Genomic DNA, 23,972 nt, shown 5'->3' with positions numbered 1-23,972 from the left:
GATGGGCAAACACGGACCTAACAGCTGATCCATCAATCTTAATGGTGCCAAATGGGAAACAGTCAAGTGTTGATATAAGTTCACTTGCCCTTAACTGATAACCTGTCCTGGAGCCTACATAGGAAGAAATAGTAGGGAGAATTGCAAAACGCAGTCGGGCGATTACACATTTATACAAACTCTAGAAGGGCCATGTCCCAAAGCAATCATTTGATGGCTGGAGGCAGTGTTTGGGGTCATGGGCTAGATAGTTATCTGAACGCTCACGAAACTAAGCTCATGAAAAATATTGTAGTTGGCCCTAAATCAACACCTAGATGCCTATAAGGAGACGCTATTTTGGAGTTCATAGGTTAATGGATAACAGCACCACTAGAATCTTGTGTGGATTCATGGCTAACCTACTGGATTTTCTTACTCATATGATTTTAGATGACTTGTAACAAAGACATGAGATGTGAAGTGCAAGGGCTACAATGTATTATAAGGACCCTCACAGTGATGGAATATACCCACTTATTGTATATGAGGCATGATTAAAATTCCAAGAGAAACACATATATAATGAGTTTGTAAAAATGTGCGTCAGTGCTGGAATGTTTAGCAGTTTTAATCCAATAGAGATGGAAATGGCATTTTATCCCGTAAAAATAGAATTTGGGTTTGAGGGCTATTTTGGGATAGGTCAACATGAGCTAAGATTAGAATGATGAAAACATTAGCTCAGTTTGGACATCTAGATACCAAACTACATAGAGCCACTCAGGCTAAAGCAGATGCCCTCTCTGCTTTTTGTCCTGGCAGCACCCTTACTGTTGGCATCCATATGCATGCCATTTGTTTGTGTCCCGCAAAAGCCAAGAAGTAGATTTCTGATACCAATTTTGATTAAACGTTTTTTTTTTTAATTTGCAGAATAGCCTTTCTTTAGGCTATTCTCTTACAGTCAGAGATCCTGGCCTCATAGTGGCATTGAGCTGTTTAGTTCTTTTAAATTTAAATATAATTGCTAACCAAAGAATTCTCCTTCATTTTTGTATTCCTTTTATGATTGCATTTTCAATACAGCCAGAGATCCTGGCCTCATAGTGGCATTGAGCTGTTTTGTTGTTTTAAATTTAAATATAATTGCTAACCAAAGAATTCTCCTTCATTTTTGTATTCCTTTTATGATTGCATTTTCAATGTGAATGTATGTATTGTATACAAGTTGCATGGCTTGATCCTTTTGTAACAAATAATTAAAAATGTGTTTGCAAGTTTTCCTTTGTCTGAGCAGTTATTTCTGCCAATACATCCATGCAATGCATTTCTCACCATGTCCATTCCATTTTCCAGAGGCAAACCTCCTTGGTCTGGACGTAAACGACCAGGTGACCTTTCTCCAAGGATATCCTGGATTTCCTGGAACTGCTGGCATCAAGGGGGAGCCAGGGATCGAGGGAGTGAAAGGTAGATTTGTGATAGAGGGCGGGGCAGGGGTGGGTATGCTCTGGCTACTGCATTTCAAGGTTCTAGCGATTGTTCAACCACACAGGCAAATCCTAATGAACCAATTCCCAACACAGGAATCTCTCTTTCTCTCTCTCTAAGCTACATTATGAAAAATAGTTGAGTAAATGCTGCAATACATGCCCAATAACTTGCTGGGAATGTGCCCACCCAGGAGACACTACAATCATGTTTTAGCTCACCATGCTTTTTACAGGGATGAAATATCAGATTGGATATCAGTCTGGACCCACCGATATGCTAGTCCAATCTCCTCTGGATAAAGGTTCACCCACCCTTACTTGAACCCCTTTCTCTCTGTGCCCCGATAGACGCAGCTTCACCTCACTGATGGTGCTCAGGCAGGCAGGAACGCCTGTCGAGAGTTGCTGTTGGTACTCTGGCTCAGTGGAGTATCGCTTGACTGGACTGCCCTTGTGGGAGTGACCAGACTGATATGCAAACGGCTATTTCTCTTCTACTGAGGATCAGAGGACTAAGGTGTAGCTGAAGACCCTCTTGAGGGAACACCTTCCCACAGAGCAGGGTATTTAATGAGTAGAGGGGCTTTCCCATTTTTGCCTCCTAGATGAGGAAATGATGGTTGCTGGGCTGGATGGGATTTCCTGCTTCCTGGGAGGTAAACCTGTCTGGAGAGAGACTACAGAAAGTAGTCCCTCACTGTCTGCCTACCAGAACAGGAAAATTGGCTCCTCATTCCATTTTCGTCTTGATTGTTTGATTTTGCCTAGAGCTCCTCTGGAGAATCACTTAACTGAGTGAAAGGAAAACTGTGATTCTGCGCAGTTTATGGCTCTCACTGTACCCCTTCCATGTGGCAAAGCAGTGATACCTGAAACTCTTTCCTATCTCCTGTGGGTGTCTGAGGGCCCTCATAGTGTCCCAAGCATCACTCAGAACTAGACCAGCTAAAGGGTGCTGTAACTTTGGAATGATAGATGGTGTTCACTTTCATTTTGCCAGCACCAGGTTCCAAAAACCGTTGACCATGCTGGCAGCATTAGGTGGTGGGGCAAAAGTAAGGGAATGCATTTGCTTAGGGGCACGGCTCTCTGCAGATCTGCTTCACTCCATCTGGCAGAGCAGTGTTCCAGGCTTCGGGAGCAGGTATTTTATATTTGGTGGAGGGCACTGTTCAGTTGTCAATGGGTGGAAGGCCCAACACGCCAGCAGCTAAGGTTACTGACCGGTATTGGCATTGCTCCAGGCTGTAACTAGGGTTGCCATCAGGCAAGCGATGGTCCCACCAGCATAATGGGGCATTATGTGCCCTGTAATCCAGAAAGTGCAACATTATTTTCAAAGTACACTTTCTGTCCTGAGTTAAACCAAACTAGTTAATGGTCTGGCAAAACATACGCAAAACGAGCATGGGCTGTGATATCAATTTCCTGTGACCATTTACATCCCAGTGGAACTCTTTGGAAGGGCTTTCGCCTCGAGCAACAAGGTACAAGCTAACATTTGCTGCCTGCAGATGTTCTCTGCGGGAGATCTCAGATGTAGCTTCAAAGAAAACAAGTACATGCATAACATATCATCCCAATCTGGAGGAATTGTGATTTATAAGAGATTGGTCATGTGTTTTGTGAAGTAAGTCCCCAGCAGCAGTCATCATTAATCAAACAACTTCAGTAAATTAAGGAGAGTATTTGGCCCATCTAAGAAACCAGAGAACATGGCAGATAATCCCTGATCACAACTGCTTCCACTATCATAGTCCTCTGCCAGATGTGAGTGATTTCCATATGGAGCAAAAACAGGCACAGGGATCCGGGAATTTTCCAGGTTCCTGCGACTCATTTGCCACCATGAGGTAAACCCAACTGGGTCTCAAAAGCATCTGTATGTGCGTACAGAGGAGACCAGCAATGGGGGCCACCATGAAATACATTGCCGCAGTCATTGCAGTTGATTTCAAGCGACTCCGGCTGCTGTTTCTTGGCTGCTAACACAGCAGCGCATCGGGATCACATCTCTCTGCACAGTTCAGAATACTAGTGACCCCATGCAGAGGCATAAAGATGCCCTACACAAAGCAGCACCATTCACAGTGCACTTACCCTGCTGGGCATCCCTCTCCATGCTGCAAAGCCACTCCAGGGAGGGGCGGGCACACAGGAAACCCCGGGGGAAATCTTTTGCTGCATGTTTCCCTGCATCCACCGCAATTGGAATTAGGGTGCATCGTTTGTTTTATACTTTGATTGTATTCTACATTTCTTCTACAGTGCATTTTCTCACCTCACATTTGTTTCATACACAGGAGAAAAGGGAGCTGTGGGCGTTCCTGGCCGGCAAGGTCTACCTGGTGAAGTTGGTAAGCAAGCAAAGGATGAATGACATGTCTATAGACAGAGGTTTCAGAGCATCTGCTGTAGCCTTCAAAGTAATCCATAAACAAGATAAATGCATTGTTTGTTGGTGCCTGGATTCCCATCACGTAGTAACTCTGTCTGAATAGCTAAAGATGCCTCTGACCCCACACTCCCTACTTGTTATCACATGGTCAGAACCCCTTCTTAAAACATGAGAGTGGCAAAAACTTTTCAATATTTAGGCCTGGCCCAAAGATGCTTCCATACTCCAGGATTCTTTTGCAAACTTGATAAAAGATGGAGATGGATGCTTTGCCTCATATGAAGAGACATCTTCATGCAGTCAGCAATCAATATGGTCTCACCTTTGATTTTAACGTCCTCCTATGACGAATAATGGATTATAATGTGTGTATTCCCCCACCGCCAGACAATCCAAGGCCTACAGGTGCTGCACTGTTGGGCACAGGTAGATACAATCAAGAGGATGATGCAGGGCGTGGTCCAGAGCCCTTGATGTGAATACACACCACACACACTGCATTATCAGCCCATAGCAGTGCTTGCTCAACTTTGCATTGAATTAGATTTAGAAAACAATCTCTGCCTGAAGGCCAAGAAAACCGAAATTATCTATTGTGGTAGCTCCAGCCCAGTTGCCTTTCCTTTGACCTGATCACCTTCATTTGATCCTATCCCCGAGACAATGACCTCTGCCAACAATCTATATATCACCCTGGAAAGTCATCTTTCCTTTTCACCTCAGTCCTGTGAACTCCCAAAGAACTTGCTCTTCCAGCTGCACGCTGTCAGATGAATACTACACTCTGCAACATCTCTCCAAAAGTTCAGTTCACCTCTTCATTGGTCCTTGCAAGTGTGAACTGCTGAAGCAGTCTCCTGCTGGGGCTTTCAAAAAACCTCATTCACCATCTACAAGTGGCCTGGAAAAAAGCAACCAGACTCATCGTGAACCTCAAACCCAGAGACCACATCACAGTAGCCCTGCTGCCCTTGCATTGGCTATCTGTCCAAATGCGCATTCACATTAAAATACCCTACATCCTCTACAGACCCCACTGAAAGAGCGGCCAACTTTATCTGAAGCAGATACTTGAAGAGCACCTACAACTGAAACCTGAGATCCTGTTGCAGTACATCCCTCATGGTTACTACTTTTAAGAAAAAGAGACTTGGTGGACGAAGCTCACGATTTGCAGGTCCTCGCCATTTGAACAGACTACTAGGGTCTACTAGAGAATTCAATAACAATCCACTTCCAAAAAAGTCTGAAAACATCCCTCTTCTAAAAAACGATCTAATGAGTTCCAGTTAGAAAAATCTGTCACACATTAACCATAAATGGACCCCACAATGTAAGAATATTGTCACTGACTCATATTTGATCTTGAAATTAACATAATTTTAATCGTCCATTGCTTGCAAAACATTCCCAACCCCTGATTAAGTTTTATGCAAGCATTGCCTATTTTTTAGTAATTGTCAGGACTTCTTCTAAACTCTTCTGGGAAAGAAAATGGTTTAAACAGACTCAGTACCTTGACAGTCGTGTCTGATCTGGATCAAGTTCCTCTTTACCCCAATTATGTTCCAAACCTGCATCCTGAACGAAATCATTCTCTTTAGATGCATGACAAACATACTACGAACAGGCGCCACCCTTCTGCATCTCCACCGTCATGGTTAGCAGTAGCACTCCACACTTTCCTCGACAACCAGTCCATTTTAGCTGTAAAGCCTTGAAATTATACTGTCACTGTTTGCTCCAAGGTCTATGATTCATCTAATTCACCTTTTCATTTAACTCTGGTCTAAGCAATGACCCATCTTAATTATTTGTCCAACACAAGGGTGTTTGTTTGAAAGGCAAAATTACAGGGTGCACACTACCCATGTAACTCCCCTATTTCCCCTTCCTCAGTCTCTTTTGGTCCTTGCCCTCAAAACCAATTTTAGATCCTTCATTGGAAACTGTTGTTTCAATACTTAATTTTGCTTATTACAAGAACTAGGATAAAATCAATGCACTTATTACTGGAGCATCAAATAAGTCAGATAGCAAATTAAATTGAAGTGGAACTATGAAAGGCCTGTTTGATCACAGCATTCATATCTCTTAATAGTTCCTTACATAGTGCTTGCATTAAAGCCAAAGCCACAGGTCTCATGTAGCAAGTGGAAAGAGAGAGTTCCGCGGGCGTAATTTAGTTTTTGATTAAAGGAGATCAGCCTTATATAATGAAGATATTAGCACTAAATCCCCTAAGAGCAATCTTCCCGCCACCGCAAAACTCAAGTTACTGTCCCCAGGGATACCAATTTTGAAATTTCTTTCTGCCACATTCCAAAAGTTGTCCTCTTGTCCAATTTCCACATTTGAAGAGTAATCTTCATACCTCCCATTAGAAATGTATTAATTTACAGGGTTTGGTCCCCAGGCCTCGAGAGGGGTTGGTAAGAATATTAAATGAATCGTATAGAGTTCTAATTTCAGATCCGCGTAACTGAAAAAGCACACTCTTGAAAAGACTTCTAACCGAAAGGAATCAAGTTTAGGACACAAATAGAGCATGTGCCTGTCATGTGTCTGTACGGTGCCAACCCTCACACACATTGCCAGCATTTGTTGGAGACAGATAAACTCTCGTGATGCATTTAAGAGGACATTCAGTAAAGTCCCATGCAAACTTTCTATTGAACCAACCTCCTCTGCAGGTCAACATTCGTCCTAAGGTTATCAGAAAGGACCTTCCCACACATCCGGCTACAAGTTCAAAAGGTGATGCTCCTAGTACTATTCATTTTAAAGCAATGTTAATAATTTACGCTAACAAATGTATGTATGTCAGCCACACACACACCCCACCACCTTCTCTTCAAATAGTTTGCACAAAAGCAAACCCTCATTCACAATACCTCCATTGCTGATTTCTCCCTTAGGAATTTCCAGACATCTAAGACATGCAAGTGAAACTTTGCTTTCAGTTCCATGATTTAGAAAACATGTTTCCCTTTCAGTGTATCATATATATTGATTATATATTGATTATGCCCTTTAAAATCCACTCCTCCCTATACAAATGTTTAACCTCTGATGTTTTGCATGGTTGTAATAAATTGATGAATCGGCCACTTCGAACAATTGTCCTGCTTGCAGTGACACAATGGGCCTCATTATAAGTTTGCCGGTCCGGCAAACTACGAGTTCTGCTTGTGGGTGCCTTCCCGCGAGCAGAGCATGTCGGATGCACTGGTACCATTCTGAATGGTGCCGGTGTATGCGATCTCCTCATTATCTTCTGGCGCCCGCAAATGGGCAAATACCTGGTCCGGCGGGGCCGTATTGACCTGGTAATTGCTCATTCGCGGGTGCTGGAAGATTTCGCAAGTTTGGCGACAGCCTGCCGGTTTTACCGGTAAGGCTAGCGCTAAACTTATAATGAGGCCCAATCTAGTCTTAAACCTTGGGTGCGGGGCAGTTTACAAGCCTTGATGGCTTGATGCCTTGATGGCCTTTTTAGCTACCGCTAAACTTATAATGAGGCCCAATCTAGTCTTAAACCTTAGGTGCGGGGCAGTTTACAAGCCTTGATGGGCGGGTTCAGTGGAAGATTTCTGTCTGTGCCTCTCTTTCTAGGAACACCTGTTCTGTAATCTCTTCTCCATGACTCATGCAGAATCTCAATGTCTGTTTAATTACAAGACATGTGTTGTAGCATTGAAGGTTCAGGATACCATAGTCACGTTTGCAAATAGGTGGGGCATAGTTTCTTCAATGTTAGTCTTTGTATTTTCTCTGCAAACAATTGACATTTTAGTATTTTTTCAATCTTGCAGAAGCATGGCATTTTTGTCAGCACAATCCCATTAAATAATTAGTACAGTATTCTTGGGAGAATGTCCATGTTTATCACATTCACCTTTTCCAGGGCCCAAGGTCCAAAAATCACTAAAGGTCACATTCCAATGTAATTCTGTCAAGTAAAGGATTGAGAAATTAGTACATCAAGTTCGGCCTACTCATTGGGAAGTCCACCACTATCGTTCCATCTTCCAGATTTCCTTTTTTTTTTTTTTATTTGTTTATTTATAAAGTTTACATAAATAATCAATCAAACAATCAGAACAAAAATACTCAGCAATAATACATAGAATAACAGAATTACATATACATAGCTTGCAATAAATCAATAAATACTCAGAAAGTCATCCCACACCTTTCCGTACAACCTTAACTTCCCTTGCCGCTTGTAGACCACCCTTTCCATGGATGCAAGGGCAGACATCCCCTCAACCCAATCATCAAGAGAAGGTGCATTCCGTGACTTCCAGCCCCTGAGGACCAACTTTTTGCCCATACAAGCTCCACGGAATAAAAACTTTTTCCGTGACATAGAGAGATCATCCAGCAATTCACCACCTCCCAAAATCATCGTCATAAAATCCAATTCAACATCCAAATCCAAAACACGCAGACAGGCACCACAAACCTCGTGCCAAAATCCCCGTACACGCATACATTCCCACAACAGATGTTCCAGACTTCCCTGTCCATTCCCACAACACCAGCATTCATCAGAGTCCATCAGCCCCCTCTTAAACATTCGCTCCGGGCTCCAAAAGACTCTATTGAGGATCTTTATCTGTCTTGACCGTTCCACCATATCAATTGCACAGAGTTTAACATTCGCACACATATCCAACCACATCTCAGGCGAAATCTCACACCCTAACCTCCGTCCCCATTCATCTCTCAAATTTGAATTTTCCTTATAAGCAGATACAATACAATTATATATCCTGCTAGCAATGGAACAACCACCTGGCGCCCTTCCCATAAGATAAAGATTCACCATTGAACTTCCTAGTTCCGCCACATCTCCGATACATCTTTTCAATTTCCTGAAGTCTTCAGTTCTGAAATTATCAATGTGAAACATTGCTCGTAACTCACATTCCCCAATCCACCCCCCGTCCACCAGAACATCATCAATCCAGAGCACTCTGCCTAGAAACCAATCCGGCCAAAATAGAGACCTGCCCCCGATAGCAATCAATGGATTCAACCAGATGGATGAGTGAATGGTCCTTGAAGCAACCGAGCCTAACTATTCATGAACCTGTCTCCACGTCTCTCTCAGAAAAACCGTCAAAGGTGATTTATTACATGACTTGTTGGTCGCTGTGAGAATTGCCCTTGGAGGGAGCGGACCCAACATACTAGCCTCTGCAATTACCCATTGATCAGGCAAATCCATCAAAAAAGGCACAATAAAATGACTTGAAAAGGCTAAATGGTATGCCCTGAAGTTCGGTACTCCTAGACCACCTTTTTCTATTGGTAACTGAAGTTTCCACAATTTAAGCCTAGGCGGCTTATTATCCCACAGGAATGACTGTAACAAACCATCAATTTTCTTCCAGTAATGCTGACCAATCTTTATCGGAAGCATACCTAGAACATAATTGATCTTTGGGGCTGCATTCATTTTGATAGCGTTCACTTTGCCCCATAGAGACAAATGAAGCAAAGACCACCTCAAGATGCTCATTTTTAAATCAGCACAAACCTCGTTCATGTTCACCACACCCATCTCATCCACCAGTGGGGTTAGCCATATACCCAGGTACTTTAGTTTCCTTTCACACCATTGAAATCCTATCCCAGTAATCAAATTCTTGTCACAATATCCTGAAATTGGCAACACCTCAGATTTAGACCAGTTAACTTTAAAGCCAGATACAGCATGAAATCTATCCAAAACATTCAGCAAGGCCGGAAGGGACACCGTCAAATTCCGTAACAACAAAAGTAGGTCATCTGCATAAAACCACAACTTTTGGTCAGCACCATGAAAACTCAGACCCGATATCCCCACGTCACTCCTTAAGGCAATCGCCAATGGTTCCATGGCCAAAACAAATATCAGGGGGGATAAAGGACATCCCTGTCTCGTACCCCTCCGTAGCACAAAAGTGTCTGACAATTGCCCATTAGTTCTGACAGCGGCAGTCGGGCTAGCATAAAGCAAGGCGATCCAAGAAATAAATTCCTCTCCCAAATTCATGGCACGCAATACTGAAAAAAGATAGTCCCAATCCACACGATCAAACGCTTTCTCCGCGTCCAAGGAAAGCACCGCAACATCATCATCCATATCCTGTGCATGTGTCATCAACAACAATAAGTTCCTAATATTGCTAGATGTCCTCCGGCCATGAACAAAGCCTGACTGGTCAGTGTGCACTAACTTCACAAGAAGATTTTGCAAACGAAGGGCCAACAGTTTTGCAAGGATCTTATTATCAGTATTAATCAAACTGATCGGACGATAATTTGAAGTCAAACAACCATCTTTACCCTTTTTTAGAAAAACTGATATAATGGCCTGACTAGTAGAAGCAGGAAGCAAACCTCCCACCCTGGATTCTACAAACATATCCCGCATAAGTTCCACCACTGAATCAGGTAAGATTTTATAAAATTCAGTAGGCAGACCATCCGGACCCGGAGACTTGCCCGAGTTCAATTTCCCAATCGCAGTTTTCAATTCATCCACAGTCAAAGCATCACCCAGCATCGCATTCTCAAACTCATTTACTCTAGGTACCTCTAATCCATTAAGAAAGGAATCATTCACTCCATTGACACCCAACTCACTTTGATAGAGTTTCATATAATACTCCCTAAAAGTCTCATTAATCAATTCCGGATCACAAGTCACCTGACCATTCTCTCTTTTGATTGAAGTAATAGATCTTTCTGATTGCTGTTGTCGTAATCTATAGGCCAGCCAGCGATCGCACTTTTCACCATATTCAAAATAAGAGCATTTCAATCTGAACAAATCCTTTTCAGACCTAGCTTTCAAAGTCTCATTCAACTCCCTCTGCAGTTCCCTAAGTGTTCTCCTTTTCTCTTGATTAACTGGGTCATTTATCAAATCCATTGAGAGCTGCTTAATATTTTGTTCCAATTCCAAACTTTTCCTCTCTGTATATTTCCTCTTGCTACTGGACAAACCCAAGATCAATCCCCGCATAGTACATTTAAATGCCTCCCATACTGTCCCAACAGCAATACCATCTGTTCTGTTCTCTATAACAAAATGATCAGCCTCAGCTCTGATTTTCTCCACAATCTTTTCATCCCGAAGAATTGAGGTGTTCATCCTCCAACTGAACGATCTAGGAATACTAAACCGCAAATCTACATTCATAAACACTGGTGCATGGTCAGATACAGCAATGCAACCAATCTCACAACTTTTCAAAGACAAGGTTGCTGTACCAGCCGAGAAAAACATATCTATACGAGAATGCGAGCCATGAGAACTAGAATAAAATGTATATTCTCTCAATTCTTCATGAAGCAGTCTCCAACAGTCCACTAATGCAAATTCAGCAATAAGTGAGTTAAATGAACAAAAAGTCGGGTCTCTCCTGACAGCAATATGTGGCCCGCTGCGATCTTTGACATTATCAATAACCAAATTAAAGTCGCCTCCCATAATAACATTCTGACAAGCCAGATCCTGTAGCATTTGAGCCATTGTCCCAAAAAATGTGCCATCGTCCACTGAAGGGGCATAAACATTGCAAAGAATAAACTGTACTCCCTGAACTTCCACCAAGAGCATGACGACCCTACCCTCTTTATCAGTGCGAGATTTCAGTATCGTAATCGGGGAGTTCTTTCGAATCAAAATAGCCACCCCCCTACTCCTGGATGAATAGCAAGAGACAAAAAATTCCCCAATCCAGCTTTTGCGCAGCATATTAGCATCCTCTAACAGTAAATGGGTCTCTTGGAGAAAATGTACATCACTGTGCATATCTTTTAAACAATTAAATATCGTTTGTCTTTTGAGTGAATTGTTCAGTCCATTTATATTCCACGAGGAAACAGACAACTGGTCACTCCTCCCAGACATCGTTGCAAGAAAAAAAATAGTGCAATAAAAAACCAAAACAAAAATTCTGTACTGAGAGAACTTAAACACCCTCCCCCACCTGCAGAAGTATGAATCCAACGTCAACCAGAACAAGCCCAAGCCACCCCCAGTACCCCTCCCAATCTCATATAAATATCACCAACCAGAAAACCCTAAAATTAAAAAGCCCATGTAAATCTCAAAGATTTACATATCATATAACATATCAGCACAACATGAAACCTTTCAGAAGCCACCCCGGTAGATGTAACGGATGATAAGGGTGCAACAACAAATATATCTAAATTAACATGCGGACCATACCACTGGTAGTCCAAACAACACTCAGGAGAGCATATAAGCAGAGATATCACCTCCCCCTCCCCTCCAAAAATGTGAAATAAAAAAACACAAAAAGGGTAAAACAAAAAGCAAAGTACATAGCAGACAGACATAATGTAAAGTCTCTGCCCCTGGCCCTTCCCAGTTGTATCATGGACCAGGGCACAGTGAGCGGCCTCCAACCCACATTGTCACCTTCTGCAATGGCAGAATGAAAGGTATTACATATCCTCATGGGTCAGAAACATGCCCATTCCTGCACCCAGACCAAACAACAGATGCATCAATAGTAACAATCCTATATCGGCTCCAGGATCCACCATGAGGCTAATGTACAGTGTAGAACAAACCTCCGCAGTAGAGCATCAATAATAATGGCCATAATTCATTGTAATATTCATGTTATCACAGCTGCACACCCATTGTCTCTGATATCATATGGTACGCTCTTCAATAGTGCACCTGACAGATACCACCGATCCAAAGAGGGCTTTTGTAAAGGACGCCGTCACGTGCCATTTCCACGAGCAGCCGTCCACTTATATTTATAGCATTATCCAGCAAGTCCGGAGCAAAAAAAGTCACTCCCCGGGCAAAATGTAATGACCAATAGCTATTCCTCACGTACCTCCTCATTATAAGTGTAACTACAACACTAAACTGCCATCAAAGAAGGGGCACCGCAGAGTCTGGATGCGTCTTCATTCCACGTCGCAGGCCGATCTGCCAACACGATACGGAATCCCAGCCATATTCCGGACTCATCCTTAATGCCGAAGCAGAGACACGTGATGCGGAGCGTACTGGAGCGTAATGCAACACCGTACGTCACGCATCAGCAATGAAGGTCCCTTCTTCAGAGACGTATCGCCCGTGGAAAGGAAAGCAAGAGCTGCATTCCGACATCGAACGTAGGCGATTTTCAAATGTATAACTGTAGTAAGCACTCGGCGCCATCTCCACCAATGTAAATGTATGTTAAAAAAAAAAAAAAAAATTTATACGAGGAGGGGGAGGAAGCTCCTTATGAAATACAGGACGTCAAATCAAGCATCAATTGTGCTAGTATTATCCCGTAATGTCTCAAGCCAAGATAAGGCTTCTTTTGGGTCAGAAGTAATTCTCTCTCCCTCTGGCAACATCAAGGTCATAGCATTATATCTATTCAGGAAAGACTTCACCTTCAGGGACTTCGCCAGGTCTTTAACACCCTTAAAGCATTTCCGAGCTGCCACGATTTCTTTAGGGTAATCCGGGAAGACAAAAATAGGTTTACCCTTGTAGAAGGTAGGTCCCTTAGACCGAGCAGCAAGCAGCAACCCTTCTTTCCTCCTGGTCAAAACAAAGACCACCATGATATGCCTAGGTCTGGAGCCAGGCTGCTTACCAATCCTGTAAACATGGTCTATATCCTCCTCCTTAATTACCGCTAGACCAAAGCAATCTTTAAAAATCCCAACAACTGTTGAAATCAGTTTCTCCACTCCAGGGTCTTCCTCTACTCCAACCAGTCTGACATTTCTTTCTCGCAGTTTAAAATCTATTTCCAATCTCCGGTCTTTTTCATCATGGAGGTCCTTTTTTAAATTGTTATAGGCCCTGTAGCTTCCCGCCATCTCCGAAGTCATTGAGTGTGATCTCTTTTCCAGCTCTTCCACTCTACCATCCAGATGGCACACCTTAGAGTTCAGTTCTGCCAAGGTAGTTTTCACTTCTACCATGTCCATGGACACCTGCTTCAGAAGCTTATAAATGTCATGACTGCTCGGGTTCTCCTCTTCCATCTCCATCAGTTGTTTCTGTTATTTGGAATTAGGATTTTCTGGCTCCTGAATTTTCTTTTTTGAATTCATTATCAACCATGAAATAGCTTCAGGGAGGGGACCAGGAGCTGCAGGTTCAAGCTGCTGTCACCTTGGCCAACATTCCGGAATCATCTTCCAGATTTCCTGTATTTGAGCTGTGCTGGATATGAGCATCATAGACATTTTCTGAGTTTGCATTGTACCCTGCACATTTTCCAAGGTCAACAATGTCCGAGAAAATTATCAGTCAATCTGAGACAATCATGAAATATGCAAATTGAGGAACTTTGAACATACTGGTGCCAACCATGATCCATTTCTAACCATTAGAATGCAATTGTACTCTTAATAAATGTTATGGTTTTGAGTCTTACATAGGGTAACTTCTGACGCTTGCACAGCCTCTCGGTGCTTCAACATCTGTAAGAGTACAAAAAAGGTAGCAGGCGCCCCTCTCTCGAAAGAACACAGCATGATAACCTGTTCAGTGGTTTTTAACCACTTTGAGAATTCGCAGCCATCTGCTTTTTGCTCACTGTACCTTTCATAGATGGGACCAACTATTTGCATATCAGCCTTATTCCCACCCACATGGGCAGTCCAGCACCGAAATGTTATGGCAATTCCATTCTGAACAAGAGTACCAACAGCAACCCCATAGACGTGTTTCAGCCTTGTTGGGCCTCATCAGTGAGGTGAAGCTGCGCCTCTCTGAGCACAGTGAGCAGGGAGACCACGTCTGGTTGCCCACAGGTAACTTAGGGTGACCAACCCCAAGTTCCTTCCAAAAATACAAAAAAGGTAGCAGGCGCCCAGCTCTCGAAAGAGCATTGCATGATAACCTGTTCAGTGGTTTTTACCCACTTTGAGAGTTCGCAGCCATCAGCTTTTTGCTCACTGTACCTTTCACAGAAGGGAAATATCCATTTGTATATCAGTCTTTGTCCCACCCACATGGGCAGTCCAGCACCGAAATGCTATAGCAATTCCCTTCTGAACAAGAGTACCAACAGCAACCCCATCCTCGTGTTTCAGCCTTGTTGGGCCTCATCAGTGAGGTGAAGCTGCGCCTGTCTGAGCACAGTGAGCAGGGAGACCACGTCTGGTTGCCCCCAGGTAACTTAGGGTGACCAACACCAAGTTCCTTCCAAAAATACAAAAAAGGTAAGAGACGTGTTGGGTTTGAGTTGGCTGGGCTCAGAAGTTACTACAGTTAGAAAGACGATTGCATTCTGTTTAAGGGTACGTTTCTCGGAAGCTTTGGAGGCACATTGTCTGGTGAGACCCTGACTGTGCATATCCTGGGTGGTTATCGTTGATACCAAGAATGATTCTGTGTGGTGATCCAGTTGGGTTCATGCATACATGTCATGCACTTTGAAGTTGTGTCAAGGGTGTTATATTAGAAATGTGTCCATGTTAGGTTGATGTGAATGATCTGGATGGTTAAGATAGGGGGTCTGGAAGTTAAATTGGTACTTTGTATGGACTTTGGGTGAAGCTCTGTCCTGAGTTCCTTTCATCGGTCTGCTCCATTGCTCCATTGCTTTCAATGTTGGTGCACTTAGGTATTCTTGGGTATCATATCTGTCATGCAGTTTATTTTTTGTTTGTTGTTTGGCCCTACACAGGAGAAATGTCTGGTTGATCAGTGTCTACCATTTTGTTCCTGCCTCTTTAGGGTCTGTTCGGTGTCTGTTTGAGTGCATATTGGCTTGCTCAAGCGATATTCAATCTCTGCAGTGATTTGGAAAAGAGTCTTAACATGAGTATTTTCTTGGCTTGGTTTGATTGATCCTTATCATTTACATGGAATGTGGGATTAGGTAGTCTTATTCTGCCATGGATGGTTTCTGGAAGGTAGAGTGATCCTGCAGTGTGTGGATTCCTTTCAGAATGAAGTTCTCTATTTCCTGTTGCAGTGAGGGTTGATCGATTGTAATGGACTTATCATGTACCCTCCACCCCGCCTTGTAAGGATTTGAATTGTATTCTTCGCCTGCCTGGCAGCCAATACAGTGGTTGTAGTGTTAATGTGGTGTTATTTATCCATTCATGAAAGCAGTCTTGATGTTGCTTTCTGTATTCTACCACTCTAGTGAATGTTGTGAGAGTTTCAAAGTTGCCACTAGCCCACAATGAAGAAGGTATACATTTATCAAGCAGCTTCAGATCTTTTTATAAGCATTTCTGAGTTCACATGCTAGGCAATAAGACAGGAGTAGAATAAATCAGGGAACTGAATGGAGCTTTCTGGAGGAAGGAGGAATCCTGCCACAGACCAAGCCCAATTCTAAAATCCAAAATGGGTGCAGGACTTGAAAAAAGATTAGGCCAACCCACATTGTAACCCCACATAACTCTAAAAACATCGACCTATCACAAACCAGCAAAACCTACACAGCCTATGTTCAAGCAATGCCTTCAAGCACCATCAAAGGTAAAAAGAGTCAAAGCTTTAAATAGCAGCCAATTCAGTCTGGCAGAGCGGGGCATTGGACAATGAGCTGAAGGGTGGTATTTGGAATAGGTTGACATTCTAGAAGTGTATCAGAGGAAGACATGGAGGAGAGAGTTGGAGGACGAGAAGATTGAGGAGGTTGGAGGAAGTGTTGATAACAGTGGGTGCAGAGAGTTGGAGGCAGGAAGCTGAGAAAATTGAGCTCCCAGCATCCATAACTCCATGAGAAGTTAACCTATGGAATCTCGCTCACTGCAAAAGTAAATAAAGCTTATTTTGTATCATTGACAGTCTCTAGCACAAATTTGTCCCCAAACACCATGATGTGCACCAGGTTACTCAGCGACGCATTTCGCTAGAGTCTACCTGAATGGCCAGAAAGGTAAACCTCTATGAAGTTTCTTGCTGCCTTCTCTGGAGCCAATGCCATATCCTAACTCCGACATCTGGACACATTTTTACACACATTGACACTTTTCTATTTCCTATCAGTCCATCCCACAAACAGAAACTCCTCAAGGTAGTGCTTCACTTTGCACCACGCTCAAAATTCCATGAATCGTGCCCAAAGCTTTTTAAATCCACAAACTCATCCCTGGTAGCCACCAAAAGCTAGACATGGCTGTTTTGCAGGCACCGTGTGATGGGAAACATTCTGCTTTCCTTCAGTTTTAGGGATAGTTCGCCTTTTATAGATGAACCATGCCTTAACTATTTATTTTTTATTTTGCCTTTATCAATTTTATTTTATCGTTTTCTTCCTTTGGAATTGTTTTTAAAAGGTTTTTTCTACATACAATCTTTATTAAAATATGTTCATTTTTTCAACAGCAATAAAGATAAAAACAGAGTTAAAAGCACAACTAGTAGAATGTGCCAACAAGCCGCATTTAATAATACGCAAAATGCAAGAAAGCAGCAGGGAAATTACTCCCTTCCACAGTGTGAAGATAACACAGTTCTGTTAACATGGTACAAAGGAAACACTTCATATTTGTGGCACCTCAGTGTATATTTAAGTGCTATACCAACATGGCCACCATGGAATAGGTTGATGGGGCTCCGCATGGATCTGCAGGAGCTGCTGGCTGCCGCAATCAGCTACGTGGGATTGGGGGGTAAAAATAAAAGCAGGGTCGCTGGGGGGAAGATGGCAGGCAGAGAACTGGACATCAGGCTGCTTGGAATGCGGGCTAACACTAGCAGTGTCAGCCCACATTCCGTGCCTCCTGATTGGCTGGCTCCCCCGTCAAGGGTCCTAATGAGGAATGAATATTGCACAGGAGAAACAGGTTCACAAATGACACAATGTGCTGTACATATAAAAAGGATAACAAAGAAGAAGCTATTGCCTTTGTTGCAGGGTTCCTTGTGATAATGTCCCGGCAAAAATGTTGCCATGCAAGAATGGTGCCATTTCTTTTTTGCGGAGACATCATTAGGAACATATGTGGGACACCCCGGACATAATTTTTTTGTTGAAAGGGAGCGGGGGACACCCCTGCAACGCCCGCGCTCCCGTTTCCCGGTGACTATATGTATGGCAACATTATATACGGAGACAAAATTACCTGATACCTGTCGCAGCACTTAGAAGTGTTGTCAGTAGTACCTTTTATCTCATAAAAACTCTGTGAACATGAAACTTGAATAAAAAAGGGTAAAGAACTATGCAGTGTAAATGGCCTTTGCAGCTGTGTGTGAGTTCTCTCCTCAGTATCCCAGGTTAAGAAAATAAAGGTGGAGCAAGGGACCAAAGGGTACGGGCCCTAACAGGACAACCCTGCTCAGGGGGCAGCGTTAGTGAAGAGTTTGTGGTAACCTTATGCATTTGATGGTCGTCATGTCCCCTATGCAACCAACCGGACACTGATCATGTATCGTGTCTAGCATTTTTTCGGAATTGGCTTGAATGTAACATTTGATACAAGTTGTTGATAATGCTCTGTAATGCTATCAACTTTGGCTGTTCTTGTGGTCACCCCAATAGTCTGTCACCACTCGACTCCTGCATGTATCTAGCCATACATTATGAGAGTGACTCGTCTTCTGTTTCTGGTGACACCATCTCACCATTTGGTCATATAGTTTGCTTTTCTGAATGGACTACCTGGATGTTAGATGGAGGAGAATTCCTGTGGTGAGAGGACAGTAAAGAAACAAAAGGGTGTAGCTGAACAGAGAGGACGTAGATAAAAGAGGTTGGTGAGGGTTAGAAAATGGACAGCCTGAGTAGAAGTGTAGAGAGAAATAGATTCAGCCAGATAGTATGGGTTGGGGCTAGGCCATGGACCGATGGGAAAGCATGGAGCAGAAACTGGAAATGGGATTGGTTGTGCATTGAGAGCAAGCTAGCATGGTGAAGGTAACCAGTGCGGGATAGGATCTAGGTAGGTTATAGAGGGTACATGTGGCAGTGTGTCAAAGTTGAATAATGTATCAAGAGGAGCAAAAGTGAAACCCAGGAGTAGCTGTAAAAGGACTACAGTCCACTGGGAACCTGGGTGGAGATAACGATTTTGGGCAGAGTGGTGGGTGAGGTATGGGCAGATCATTCTGATAGTTAGAAGGCTGATTCTGACTGCTTTGATAGTCATGCCATTAATTTCTTTGTGCTGTCAAAGAGGACCCTAAGATTGCAAACTTTGGTTGATTATGTAAGGAGGTCAGGTGGAAAGAAGATAGGGGATGGGAGATTGGGGTAGGCACTGGAGGCTCCATCAAAGAGGACCCTAATATTGCAAACTTTAGTTGATGATGTAAGGAGGTCAGGTGGTAAAATAGGGGATGGGAGATTGGGGTTGGCAATGGAGGTGCTGTCAAAGAGGATGCTAAGATTGCAAACTTTGGTTGACGATTTGGGGAGGTCAGGTGGAAAGAATATAGGGGATGGAAGATTGAGGTTGGCACTGGAGGTGGGGAGAAAGATAACTGCAGTCTTAGATATACTTAGAATGGCACCACAATGTCCCATCCAAAGTACAATGTCAGATGATGGAGAAACAGTTATTGGTGTGCTCAGAGTATTCAGAGGGAAGGATGGAAAGGAAATTAACATCTGGGCATCATCAACAAAGAAGTAATATGAAGAGAAAATGAAGGATGAGATGAGTTTGTGTTTTCCCACAGAGGTCAACATGACCCTATGAACCAACTGTAGTCACTTTCTGCCTATGCCTGCAAGGCCCCTTATCTACAAAGGGTCCTTGGCCATGAGGGTGCAAGAGCGCTTCCATGCGTCTGCTATATATCTGATCTGAGTGCAAAACTAGGCCTTCCCTCTATTTTTGTCGCTGTGCATCAGGTTACCTCAATTTCAAAAGAGTACATCAAGCAGAAGTATAAGGATTGGTACTATAAAGTAGGTTTCTCTGAGATAGACTGGGCTGGTATAAAGGCAGTGTATCTTGAGCTGAAACAATCCTTTGGCCAAGAAATATTTTTGACATTGAAGATAAGGAGGCACAACCCTTGTTTTTGGGAGCATGATTGGGGATTTTTCCACTTGCAGTGGTTACAAGCTCCCGGGGCAGAGGTGATGGGGCAGTGTGAAAATGTGTGGGAAAAGTGCTGAGGATATTAAACACTTTCTGTTTCTCTGTCCTTTGTATAGGAGTTTACAGCTAAAATGGCTTGTCCCTCTTCATGGGAAGTATGGACTTTAAACAAGTGTGCATGGGCCTTAAAGTTATTTTTAAGCAATCAAAGCAAAGCAGAGCTTTGGATCCAATCACAATATTTGAAAAAGGCCTGGCACTTGATAGAGAAATATATTGCTTTGGGTCCAATCATATTTATTTTAAAAGCACACCTAACCCTTAGGTATCTGGGGCATTGCTTACAGAGTACAATACAGTTACAAGCACAGAGACAACAAGGCATCAATCATTATGATACAAGTAGAGGCCGATTAAAAGACAAGCATTTTCCATCATGAATCAGACGGTAAATTTAACAATCCTGAATAATAAATGTATTTATTACTGTTATTCATCATTGACAACTGGGAATTTTCTGACTTGAGTCTGGTAGTATTGTCTGATTTTTATGATATATTTGGGAGGTGACAAGGAGGTGAGAACTCTGAATAATTCTTCACAGGATTGGTGCATACATGCCCTGTCTTAGTCCCTCCCCCTCTGTCCACCTGACCATTAACTTCCGGCTTTCTTTCAAAGCAGCCAAACATTATCTTCTTTGGCAGAGACCATATGACTGCGTGGCAGCTCCTTTGGGTGACACAACACGAAGAGTCCACAAAGGGATGCTGGATTTGAAACATGCATGGGTGATAAATTACTTCTTTAGACATATGTGTATTATGCATGTATAATAAACGTGTAACACTTATATAAGAAAATATAATAATATTTTCCAAAGAAAATGATTAGGAAACACCCATGTTCACATTTTAGACTTTAGTCTGGTGTATATTATCAATAAAAGTACAGTTGAATTACCGGTATATTCCTAGTGCTCGAAAACAACTGTTCGAATTTCTTTTGCTTGGTTTTTGTTCTCAAATGTTTTATTCAAGAATGGTGGTGGGGGGGGTTCCATGCTCCCTCCCCCACTACCCTTAAACCCTCCACCATATTACGTGACCCAACCCACCATCTATATTTGGTGGTAAAATTTGAGGAGGAAAAGCGAGCAAAATAAATTTGAGCAGAAATGACCAAACAAAAGACCCACAACTTCAATGACTATCTCTCTCTGGTTTTCCACCAGCATAGTACTACGCATGACAGGGTTTAATGTACAAATAGGATACCTCGTGAAAGAGGGGACCCCTTATTATTCAGTGTTGCATATAGTCTTCATAGGCCAAATATAGCATCACATGTACAAATGGTGCCATCATATGGTATGAGCAGCTTCAAAGACCACACTAATGTCACCACAACCCTGCAGCAACTATACGACGGGCTTCATTACTCATTGTGCTGAGTTAACAGATAACATTAGCAGATTCTGTCCCACTTTACTTCAATTGTGCAGCAGGCATTCATTCTTCAATAGCATTCAGTTAACAAAATTAACGACATGTCATGACTTACAGACAGCAATAAAGTAGACACCATTGCAGGTGATAATAATCGTTAGAACCCCGCAAGTCTCAATCAGAATGTAACAAACATGCTGATTGGCCCTCGCTGGGGCTTTACCTGACCGGGAATCCCTCAGCCGAGATTCCATTCCTTCGTCCCCGGCGGGGGGTGGGGAGAGCGTGGCAACCCCTCAGCCAATGAGGAGGCTCGAAACGGGGCCATCCCTGCTCCGAGCCTCCACTCGGCTTGTGGCTTCCATCCTCCCCTGCCGGGGATTCGGGTATGTTTTTATTTTTTTCCTCCACTTCGCTGGCGCCTATAACTATGGGCCCCGGGGCATTACCTGACTCGGTAATGCCCCCGCGGCGAGGGGCTTATTGCTTAATTAATACGCTTAACACAAAACATGACAAGCACTTCAAATTAATTGGTAGAACAAAACAACACTGAAGTCAAGCCTGGAAACATGGGTTGCATTCCATTTAGTTATGTCATTGTGATTTATACCGTGCACCGCTGCCATTTTCATGTTCTCCAGTGTCACGGTTTTAGAACACAGCACACTGCAGCCAGGGACTCCTTTCCCTGACCATGAATGTGGTGCCCAATAAAAATGCTTTTTATCTTGAATAACCCACGGGTTCTTTTATTAGAGTAGGCCTCCAATACGTCTCACACTCACCTTTACAAATACCCTGTGTCACAATGGACAAGGAACCAGGCCGGTGTGTATCAATGAGATATGTATTAATTTATTATTTAATGGAAAAAAAAATCAAACAATTTGACAACAGCCACTAATGTTGTGACACACCATGCAATGTTTCCTAAAGAACAATTGGTTCATAAATCCTAACACAGTTCATATAAATCTTTAATGGCAAACAGGAAAAATAGTTTTAAAGCATGTGATTGCACTCCCCCTGCAACACTTACCCCCAAACACCAGCTAACCTAATTCCCTTTGGATGGAAGGCCGTGGCAAGGAGTAAGGATAAAGAGAGAAAAATCAGATTTGGAATACAGTACACCACCCCAAGAAGGGAAGTCAGAAAAGAAAATGAAAACCTGTTTGAGGAGCACAATGGCAGAATCAGATTTGATTATTAATCGCACAGCAGCTCCCAACCGCGGTGGGACAGCTAGAAAGGAAGCTCGTGTTGCTACACTTGAGGAGTTAAGAAAGCCTAAAGACTACTACTCAGCACACCTGGGCAATGTGAAAACGAGGTAGGAGAATCAGTTTTGGAGAAGAAAGCAAAGGCAAAAGAAAAATACACACAGCAATCGAATTTTGTTTTTACACAGAGTTTGAGATGACAGGCAGCTAAGAAAAGGGGTTTAGCTTTCAAAATCGGAAATCAATTTTTAAGGACAAGGACAGAGGCACATAACAGATATGATTACAGTTTGGGTTTTTCAATGGGACAGATGCAAATTAGGAATTCGTAGGAATGCACACAATACAAGGACCAATTCGGTTTTCAGTGACAAGGAGACTAACTCTGCTGAGGCTATACTTTAATGACTATAGTTAGTAAAAACACCAAACAAAATGGTAGATTTCGAATGACAACAATATCGAACGTGAATTTCAGTGGGAAATTAATTGATTTATTTCAAAATGATACTAAGGACTTATACAGGCAATTAAAAGATTTCTCAAAGGAATACAAATACATACACAATCTAATACAGATTCCTCTATCTTCAACAGGATTTTCTATGGGATTGAGGTTACAAAAGAGAGGGGTATGCAATTCGGGGCCAGGGTTATTTGCTACTTACAAAGTAAGCCTTGGTGTGGGATTCTGGAAAGTCAACGGGATCTCAGGACCCTCTGGACAGCTAGACAAGGGGTCTGGTCTCTGCACTCTCCTGGATGGGATTCTGGATAGCCAGGCTGGATCTCAGGACTCTCTGGACAGCTAGGCAAGGGTCTGGTCTCTGCACTCTCTTGGATGGGATCAGCTGCCTCATCTCCATCCTCTTTCTCCTGTATCCCTGGATTATTGTGTGTGTGTCTCATCATGAGTCTAGTACAGTCCTCTCTTATATAGCCTGAATGGCATCACTCATTTTACAATCTAGGGCAGTACTCTCAAATTACCCCTTGCCCAAGAATCGGACAGTCTATCATTCCTCTCTCAGCCCCCTGGCTTTATTGGTTCAGGGGAGAGAGCATCATTTGTCTGTTTGGTCATTTGTGACAGTTCTTTATTCCTCAGGTCCACTTTTTATCCAAACTGAGTTATGCATCATAACTTCAAATGTATACTAGCCAGCGCCATAAGAAGTAGATAGGCGGTTTCAGTGGGCCACAGGGAATTAGACAGTCCAATCGCCAACTCCGTGCGAGGTAGCATAGCTCTTTGGTGCATTTTTGCCCTTTTCATTAAATGCATAATAGCTATAATTCTGCAAATAATTCAACATGTTCATAACCTCATTTGTCCACCACATCTCCTCTTTGTCCCATTTATGCATCAGCTAGAAAACAAGTCTTTACTGGCCATTTCAGTCCACAA

The 23,972-nt window shown here is 42.8% G+C and overlaps 1 protein-coding gene across 1 annotated transcript in view; it reads left to right on the top strand.

The window, feature by feature from the left end:
* The window catches only part of LOC138471865 (ficolin-2-like), a 512,022-nt gene that overhangs the window by 125,987 nt on the left and 362,063 nt on the right, over positions 1 to 23,972 (top strand). The window contains exons 2-3 of the mRNA XM_069609724.1: positions 1,339 to 1,452; positions 3,779 to 3,832. Of these exons, the coding sequence (XP_069465825.1) occupies positions 1,339 to 1,452; positions 3,779 to 3,832 (168 nt within the window). The remainder of the gene's footprint in view (positions 1 to 1,338; positions 1,453 to 3,778; positions 3,833 to 23,972) is intronic.

Source organism: Ambystoma mexicanum, chromosome 8 (genome assembly GCF_040938575.1).
Source record: "Ambystoma mexicanum isolate Mex_15411 chromosome 8, UKY_AmexF1_1, whole genome shotgun sequence".
NCBI lineage: Eukaryota > Metazoa > Chordata > Amphibia > Caudata > Ambystomatidae > Ambystoma > Ambystoma mexicanum.
The sequence above is the reverse complement of the archived record's forward strand: the minus strand, read 5'-3'. Positions and strand labels throughout refer to the sequence as shown.